This window comes from Anas acuta, chromosome 29 (genome assembly GCF_963932015.1).
Source record: "Anas acuta chromosome 29, bAnaAcu1.1, whole genome shotgun sequence".
Classification (NCBI taxonomy): Eukaryota; Metazoa; Chordata; class Aves; order Anseriformes; family Anatidae; genus Anas; species Anas acuta.
Genome location: NC_089007.1, coordinates 2,449,341 through 2,458,436, shown reverse-complemented (window position 1 = coordinate 2,458,436; position 9,096 = coordinate 2,449,341). Strand labels below are relative to the sequence as shown.

Here is a 9,096-nt window from a genome sequence, read left to right as displayed (position 1 = left end):
CCCTCCCCAAAAATCCCTCCTTGGCAGAGGTGCCCCCTCCTGATGTAAGGGGGAGGTGAACCCCTGCAGTGAGGTTTTTTGGGCATGGGCATCCTCCGGAGGGGCTGCTGGAGCATCTCCCCCATGGGACGCCCGTGCCCAAACCATTCCCCTGGGTGATCTGAGCTGCTCAGATTCAAAAGGCCCCCCCTCCCCAAATTTTGGTGAAGGGTTGCTGCAAATTTGGGTCTCCAATCCTCTCATCCATGGCCGGGAGCTGCTTCTCCGTTCCCCTCCCCGCCACCAAAAGGCCAGGATGAGGGGGCGAGCGCGGGGTGGCACCAGGAGCCCGACACCTCCGCGTCTTCGGGCAGGGCAAAGTGAGGATGAGGAGGGTCCCAGCTCCACCCGATTCCCCCCCCGGAGCAAAGCCTGCTGCATTATATCCTAATCCCAAAGGCCGTGGGGACCGGGACTCTAAGTGGAGGCTCTCTAATCCCCTCCCGTAAGCGATCCGGCGCTAACTGCCCCGATGGGACTCCGGCCACATCTGGTCGGGGAGCCCGCCGGGGCTGCCCGCGGCTCGCTAAGAGGATGAGGGTGCGGAGGGGAAAATGCTAAACCATTTATGCCTCGGGCACTTTTTTCTTTTTTTTTTTTTTTTTTTCTTTTTTTCATCCGCGGCGATCAGATGTCGGAGCCGGCTCTCCAGCTGGGCGGGCGGCACCTCGGCAGCCCCCTCCTCATCGTCGCTGGGACCCTCCTGGAAAAAAAACTCCAGCACGGATGCGGCCACGAGCCCTGCGGGTGCTGCATCCATCTCTTTTTCCTCAGCCCCTTGGGGAGGGGGCGGAAATTGACCCCCCCCCAGCAGCTCTGCCCCATCCCTGAGGCTCCACGCCAAGGCTGGTGCCGGAGGGAGATGTCCCGAGCACGGGAAGCTCAGGGAGGGCTCAGAAATTCACTGTCCCTGAGCTGAGCACAAGCAGATGGGAAAATGACCCCCCCCAAAAAATAAAGGAACCACCTAGAAGGGCCTGGGGGTGGTGTCCCCCCCCTCTCCCCCAGCCCACCTGGGGATGAAGGAGTGGGGTCGAATCCTGCTGGGGTGCAGCCAGGAGCTTAGCCAGGGTGGAAAGGGTGGAAAATCCTCATTTTGCAGCCGCAGTGCTTCCCCCTTGGGGGGGCACACAGAGCGATGGGGTGGGGGGAGAACCAAGCCCCCCCCCCGGAGCAGGGGCATCGCTGACAGCTGGGCTGGGGCAGGCGCCCTCGGAGCAGGGGTTAACGAGCGGCAGCCGAGGCCGTTATCCCATATGGGGTTGTCCCTTATGGGGTTATCCCATATGGGGGGGGGGGGGGACCGGCACGTGCCAGGACCCTGCCCCACGTGCGGGTCCGAGCCCCCTCATCTCCAAACCACCCGAGGTGCAGGGTGGATGCTCCAAACCCGGAGATATTCGGAGCTGCTTCGCCCCTCCTGGGACGCCCTCCCCATGAACTAATTGATAAAAAGACCCCAGAGCTTCACCGGGGGGGGGCGATTCAGAGCGGATCAGGGGGGACCAAGCGGAGAGGTGGCCACGGCACGGCGAGCAGGGCGAGGATTTTGGCACTGCCGGCCCGCAGCTGGCCCTGGCCGTTGGGGAGCCACGCGGTGGCCGCGTCCCTTGCCCGTGGGTTCGGGCCCCCCCCCCCAAAGCCCCTCGCCCCGAAGCCGGGCGCACGGGCTCCCCGCGGGGGCCGCGGAGCAGCCAACTGTTCCCCGGCGAGGCCGTGCGGTGACGGCGGCGGCGGAGGGGCTGCAGCCCCGGCTAATCCAATCCATCAGGGGGGTAATGAGCTATGAAAGTGCGGATTCAATTAAGGGGGATTGCGACGGAAGGCAGAGCCCCGGCGTGGCAGACGGAGAAAGGAGCCCGCTCCCCTCTGAAAGGGTCCATCTGTGCCGCCGGCTCCCCTCTTTGTGCTCCCTGAAAGGGATGGAGACGCACAAAGGCGGCCGCAGCCCCCGCCAGGAGCGAGGCTCCGGCGCTCGCCCGTTTCCCTGGGGGGGAAACTGAGGCACGGAGGGGCGCGGGGAGCGGTTTGGGGCGCCGCGGCAAAGTTTGGAGGTCTCTGGATGCTGCTGGCGAGCTGGTTTGCGGGGGGGTTGTGTTTTATTTCTGAGTTGGGGGGGGTCTTCGGCACGTCCTGCAGCCCTTCAGACATCCCGGGCACGGCTGCTGGCTCAGGACCCATCGCCCAGCTGAGACCCCGAGCTTTGGGTTGGTTTTTGGGGTCGCTCTGCCCCGTTCCCACAGCATCCTGCATTTTGGGGGCCTCTTCCCACCGCTCTGTACCAGCACCAGTCCCCATCCCCTGGCGGGGGGAAGCCGCTCTGCTTCGTGCTGGGCAGCTCGGGACCCCCCCACACCACCCTGTGGGGCTCCGTGCCTCAGTTTCCCCTTCTGGGAAGGGCTGGAGGAGCCAGAAGCACCCAAAGGTGCACGCAAAGGTGCTTCAGCACCCTCCTCTCCTCGGCTCCGACCCCTGGGCATCCAAATCTGGGACCCCCCGAGCATCGTTGCGGCTGGAAACACCCCCGGGGGCCTCTCCATGGGAGAGCCCCCCGCCCGATTACAATTTGGGGGGGGGACTGGGCCAGGGACGAGTTTAAAGACGGGATTATTGCTGTACAAATTCTGATTAAACCATCCCCAAACCCTCCTGCTACAAGATTAAGCAGAGCTCTAATCTCAGCCGAGCAGCAAGACTTCATCAATAACTCCCAATCTCTCCGCTGTTAGTTTATCTGCTGGGGATTAAGCGGGGAGGTTCCCGAACTTGTATAAAATAATAATAATAAAAAATAAATAAATAAAAAAGCGCCTGTGTGCTGGGCAGTGCGTGGCAGCTGTCATTGCAGGCGTCGGGGCTGGAGCTGTCCGAAATGTCTGCGTGGGGCAGGTTTTCTCCTCGCCCTATGTGGAGCACCAGACCTGAGCCCTTTTGGGACACCCCAAAAATGTCCTTCGTGGTCCAAGCACGGGCTCTGAGACTCCCGCATGGGGGAGGATGGAGGGAGCTGGGGGTGAAGGAGCTGCTGCACGCTGCAACCTCGGAACCCAGAGCCCCCCACGGCCACCCCACAGCACCACTGGGGCAGGACCGTGGGGTCCCCTAACAGGGCGATCCCTTTGGGTTCCAGGAGGACACGGAGCACCCCCGGAGCTCCCCACTTCCCTCAACGAGGTGCCCCCAGCCCTGGGAATGCTGGCTGAGCTGGGATGCTCCGGGGATGCGGGACGGTCCCGGGATGCGGGATGCTCCGGAGATGCGGGATGGACCGAGCAGATGCCGGGGGAACGCCGGCCCTAATCCCCTGGCCCCGGCCCCGCTGCGTAAACACTCTGTACAGCTTTGCAAACAGATTGAAGCGCGGCTGATCTGGAGCACGGCGGAGAGCTTAGGGGCTCAGAGGAGCCAGCGCCGGGATTTGCGCGAATTCCCCGCCCCGCGCTGGCAGGAGCCAGCAGGATGGGGACCCCCATGGGGCTGGGGGGACACGGGGAGGGGACCTGGCCCCAAAGCTGGGCATGGAGGGGGACGTAGCAGGGCAGTGGGGCAGCCCTGAGAGGGTCTGGGGTCGGGGAGCAGCCGCAGGGAGGTCCTGAGGAGCTCTGGGTGCTCTCCAAACCCCCGAATTGAGGGAGATGAGATCCCTCCAGGGGCTGGCCTGTTCCCAAACCCCTCGGGTCCCGTTCCCTTTGAGCCCACCAGCTGGGAGAACACCCATGGGAGCTGCAGGGTTTGGGGACACATCTACCCCGCAGAGCCCCCTCGCCCATGCTGTGAGGTGCTCGGCACGAAGCCCCTCTCTGGCTCCTCTCCTCCAGCCTGGCTTTTGGGGTCCCTCCTGCCTGTCCCAGACCCCGTTTGGAGCTTCTCCAGGGCTTGCTGGGCTGCTGGACAGACGTCCAAACAACGTCTTTTTGGGTTGCTTTGTGCCACGCACGTGTGCCCGGGGGTCCCAGCTTTGCACAAGCCCCCATCGAACCCTCAGTGCCATTTTGGGGACAGACAAGCCACGTCCCAAATCCCCCGGGGCTCAACGGGGTGCCACCACCTTGTCCCCTTGGTGCAGCTCCTCGCCCACCGGCCCTGCACTCATCAGCAAGAAAGTTAGTTGCCAAAATCTGATGTCCCCAAGGGGGGAAAGACGATTAACTCGAGAACCGACCGTCTGATAGTTCGGCTTAGTGGGAAAAGCCTCGTGGCTTCCCGAGCCGGCCACATTAGGAGCTCAGTGGCTCACGGCGTTATCAGATTACAAACAATATCAGAATTACAGCTTTTAAAGCTGGGTTTTAAAAAGGCTTAGCAATTATACAGCTCGGGGCTCTCCCACCCCGCTGGGGAAACCAGGGCGACTCGCAGCCAGGACCCTCGGAGCTGCTCCAACCACGGCTGTTCCAGGGCGAGCTGGGGTGTCCCCATCCCCGAGCACCACTGACCCCAGGACGGAGATCAAGTGGGCTTCAAGCAAAGCTTTGGAAGTCCCAGAGGTGTGCAGAGCTCCGCCAGGTTTGCTGTGGCCATTTCTGAGCCTTATTTCCCTCCCGAATTCCTCTCCTTTCGCCCCGTTATTGACCCACGCTGGGGGACACGCGGTCTCCAAGCTCTGGGACATCTCCGTCCCCAGGTGCTTCCAGCTGGGGCACCTCCAAAAAGCCTGGCACCTGTGTGTGATCTCCACCACACCAAACCTGGGGTCCCACCACCCCACACGGAGCCGTTTCCCATGGGAGATGCTCTCCCATCACGCGGAGATGCAGGAGGAGAGGACGGACCCCCCCCTGCTCCAGCCTCCCTGGTCCTTCCCAAAGGAGCATCCTCCAGCCCCAGCTGCGACCCGACCCGGCATGGGACAGGGGGAGTTTTTAACAAAGGAGCCTTTGTGCTGGATGCTAATTAGTCATTAAGGCCGGGTAAGTGCTCCTGATGGGCTAAACTCATGGGGCAGGGACCCTGCTCTCCTCGCACCACGGTGCCCACCGTGGCTTCACGTCCTCACCAGGGATGGTGACAAGTGGCACTGCTGTCCCCAAAGCCTGAGCAGAGGGCGAAGCCTCTGCATGCTGCAGAGACACCAGGGCACCCCCCCAAGTGTCCCCACAAGTCCAAGAGCCCCCCCAAGGCACCAGGGAACGGCCGTGAGCTCACAAGGGACCATGCACAAGCACGGTGGCCTCGGCCACAGCCTGGCGCAGCTCCCGGCGTTTTGGAGATGAGTTTGGCCACCGAAGGGTGCTGAGGGGGGCCGGGGGGGCCAGGGCACAGCTGGACTCCGGGCACCAGCGCTGAGCTGGCAGCATTGCCACAGCCAGAGGCTGTTTTTTCCCTCCACTGCTGCCCCGGCATCCTTGCAGGGGTCACCGCGGGGGGGTCTCACACTCTCTGCCGGCTGCAATAACCCCCAGCCCACGGCACGCACAGCCTGGGGCAGGGTAAGACCCCTGCGTGGGGGGGTTCCCTCTTGCTTAGGGGACACAGGAGGCCTCCACGCCTGCCTGCACGTCCCCCCATCCCTTAGCAGCAGAGCTGCAGCTGCGGGCCCCCCCGGAGAGCCCCCTCGCCGTGCACAGCTTGCGGGGACGAGGCGCTCGGCGGCTCCCACCGGGCTCCGTGCAGCAGCCGGCGTGGGGCTTGGGGGGGACGGGGAGGCTCCGAGCGGCACGGGGACACGTGGCACTCAGGTCCCCGTGCGAGGGGACGGCGGGGACGAGAGGCCCCAGCGGCAGCCAGGAGCTGCTCCAGGATTTGAGCACAGCTGGGCAAGGCAGGCTCCGGCGAGCACAGCGCCGAGCGCGGGCAGGGCGATGCGCGCCTCGCACATGGCTGGGGTGAAACCGGGACGTTGGTGCGTGCACACCTGCGTGTGTGTGCAAATTTGGGTGACCTCCTGCGTGTGCACACATGCAGCAAGAGGATGGCGTGCCAGCGTGCAAAGTGTTGCCACGCACGTGAGATTTGTGTGTGAGCGCGGCTGCGGGGCGCACGCGTGGCTGCTGGGGCGCATGGAGAGGTCCCCATGTGTGTGCGAGTCCACACGTGTGTTTGGGCACACACCAACATGTGTGAGCTTGTTTGTGGTGTGCAGCCCGTGAAAACCAGTTGCAGATGACCGATGTGCCAGGGACAGTGAGAAGAGCCCCGGGGCAGAGCCAGCAGCAGCAGCTGGATGCTAAATGCCACCACCCTGCAGGGGAGCCCGGTGCCACCCAGCTCCTGCCACCCCTGGGGACCTTCCCGGCTCCCAGCAGGGCACGGAGCCCAACCCCGTGGTCAGGGATCCCAGCTGGACCCCAGCATGGGGGGTTTAGGATCAAAACTCCCCATGTCCCTCTGGTTTCCCTGCCAGGCAGCCCGCGTCGCCACGCTGAGGACCACAGACAAGGAGACGACAGCCCCGCGGTGATGCTGCTTCAAACAAGACCACGACTTTATTTGAGCTAAAAACCCAATTCTGCTTTCTTTACAAAAGGATAAACATTTGCTCTCAGTACAAAAGGAAACAAGCCCCGGGATCCAGGGGCTGGGCAGGGACCTCCGGAGCGCAAATCATCTCCAAATTCCCAACTCTGTACAAAACACCTCGGTAAAAGAGTGAGGTTTGGCCAGCCGGGCTCGCGAGGCCAGTGGGGATTTCAAAAATAGTTGCCTGCATTTTCTTGAAAACAAAAATAGTTGCATAGCCTTTAAAAGTTATTGCTCATAGAAATACAGGGGACGAGTCGGGAGCTGCTGGGCACCATCCAAAAGACGAGAAATGGCAACGTTAAATACGGAGTTCACCATTAAATATGCAAGCCCTCGGCTAAAGTACTTGGTTCAGTCACCAGAAGACAGACCGCCGGGGCAGGAGGGAAATAAATTAAATAAATAATGGCTAATAAATAATCCTGGAGCAACGGCACTGCAAAAACCACACGTCTCCACAAAGCTAACTCCAACTAAGCACTTGGAAGTCAACCGGAAAATGAGGAGGTTCTTCAGCACATTAAAAAAACAGAGGGAAATAAATTAGACACGCACCCCCCCACGCACCCCACCCCAAGTAAATAATAAATAAAACAGGGAATTAAGACACGCTTCTTTTGGCAGGATGTCTTGGGAACGCGGATCGTGGCAGGTACCCTACAAACCCGAAGAAGACGCGGCCCCGGTGGCTCCTGTTTCAGCTCTCGAGTCCGGGATGTTTGTGCTCTGAAGGGCCGAGCATCCTGCAGCGAGGTGCCACGATCCGTGACCATCGCCTGCTGGTTTTGGGTCCGAGGGCTGCGGCTGAGGAGCAGGGCAGCGGGGATGAGCCAAGGAGGGACCATCACGGAGATCTTAATAGGGCAGATACGGTGGCACGGGTCTCCTTCGGGTGGGAAGCAGCCCCGGGGGTCTTCTGGGGGTGGCCCACATCATTCCCACCTCTGGAGCTGCCCTGGGAGGGGAACTGGGCAACCTGAGGGGCCGGAGGGGCTTGGGGCTCCCACCCCGAGGAGGGTGCGAGCCGAGCTCTGGGGGCTCAGCAAATGTTTGTCCCTGGTGCTGGAAACGTGCAGGGCGAAGCCACCTCCGGGAGCATCTCTGGGGGTGAAGGAGAGGGGAGCAGCAGCCCGGCTGTGGCCGGTGGTGGAGCTCAGCTCCCAGGCTCTGAAACACGAGCAGGATTTGGCTCCAGAGCCCGGAGCAGGAGAGCTGTGTGGACAAGAGCCTCGTCCCCAGCTGGAGGTGCCTGAAACCCCTCTCCCACCACGCCTGGAGAAGGCATTGAGGGCATTTCACGGGTCTGCAATCCGGGCTCAGATCTCAGGAAGGGTTCTGGGGGCAGCTCGGAAACTCGGCGAGGTGGCACGGGCTGGGGGGAGGACGGGAGGGCCAGCGGCGCCTTGCGCAGTGCCATCCTGCGGAGATGCTCGGGGGTCTCGCTCCGGCTGCGTCCTTCCAAAAACAGCTCGGCCGAACGCCTCCCTGTCCCCAGAATTTGGGTCTGCCCCTGCTTGGCTACTCGTTGAAGATGGCATTGAGCTGGGGCCCGGCCACGTGGTGCGGGTAGGACTCGTAGCTCATGTCTATGGGGAGCTCGTAGCGGGGCACCGCGCTTTGGAAGTGCGCTCCGTGTCCGTGTGCGCCCGCCAGGCCGACCGAGGGGTAGTGGGCCATGAAGGGGTAGGATTTCTCCAGGTCTGGGGACCCGTCTTGCTTCAGGGAGAAGTTCCCGCTGATGCTCAGGGGCGGCGTCAGGGGCCCCTCGTAGGGGGGGGTGGTGCAGTCATTGGGGTGGGCGCCGAAGGACGCGTCCACCAGGCTCTTGAAGGTCGGGGGCTTCAGATGCAGCAGGTGGGTTTCCATCGACCCGTAGGGTGGGCTGGGGAGCCCCGGGGACTGGTAGCTGAAGGAGTGGCTGGAAATGGCTGGGTCGCACACCGGGGATTTCTCTTCGTGCTTCTCCAGGAACAGGGTCTGCGGCCCCAGCTGCAGGCAGCCAGCCACCAGGTTGCTGGTGGGCTGCGACAAGCCCTTGCAGAGCATCTCCACGAAGCTCTTGCCTTCGGGGGTCTGCCCCGTCTCCAGCACCTCCGACAGAGCCCAGATGTAATTCCTGGCAAGCCGCAGGGTCTCGATCTTGGATAATTTCTGCGTTTTGGAGTAGCAGGGCATCACCCTCCTCAGGTTGTCCAGGGCATCGTTCAGGCCGTGCATCCGCGTGCGCTCGCGGGCGTTGGCCTTCACCCGCCGGGCTCTGAATCTCTCCAGCCTCGCCTTGGTCATCTTCTTCTTCTTTGGTCCCCTTCTTTTAGGCTTTTCCCCATCGTCCTCTTCCTCCTCTTCTTCCTCGATGCTGTCGTGCTCTTCGTTCAAGCCCGGCACCAAGCCGAAGGGAGCTTGCCTGCCGTCCTCCTCCTTCAGCTCGCCTTTGGAGCTCAGCGTTTCGCCCATCCAGGCTTGGGTGCTCAGGAGCTCCGCCATCTCCTTGGGCTTGGCGTACGTCTTCGTCATCCCTGAGCTCTGCAAGAAGGGGACAAGAAGTTAACGAATCCCAGCAGGAGCTTTAGGAACCCAGCACAAAATCATCTGCCG

At 62.4% G+C, this 9,096-nt stretch overlaps 1 protein-coding gene across 1 annotated transcript; it reads right to left on the bottom strand.

Moving 5' to 3' along the window:
* Positions 1 to 6,472: 6,472 nt before the first annotated feature.
* On the bottom strand, positions 6,473 to 9,015 carry NEUROD4 (neuronal differentiation 4). The gene has a single exon (XM_068663573.1). The coding sequence runs from the start codon at positions 9,013 to 9,015 to the stop codon at positions 8,020 to 8,022; it is 996 nt and encodes a 331-aa protein (XP_068519674.1). The 3' UTR covers positions 6,473 to 8,019.
* Positions 9,016 to 9,096: the final 81 nt, after the last annotated feature.

Excerpts from the sequence above, each read along its gene's own strand:
- NEUROD4 (XM_068663573.1), bottom strand. The coding sequence starts at position 9,015 with ATGACGAAGACGTACGCCAAGCCCAAGGAGATGGCGGAGCTCCTGAGC.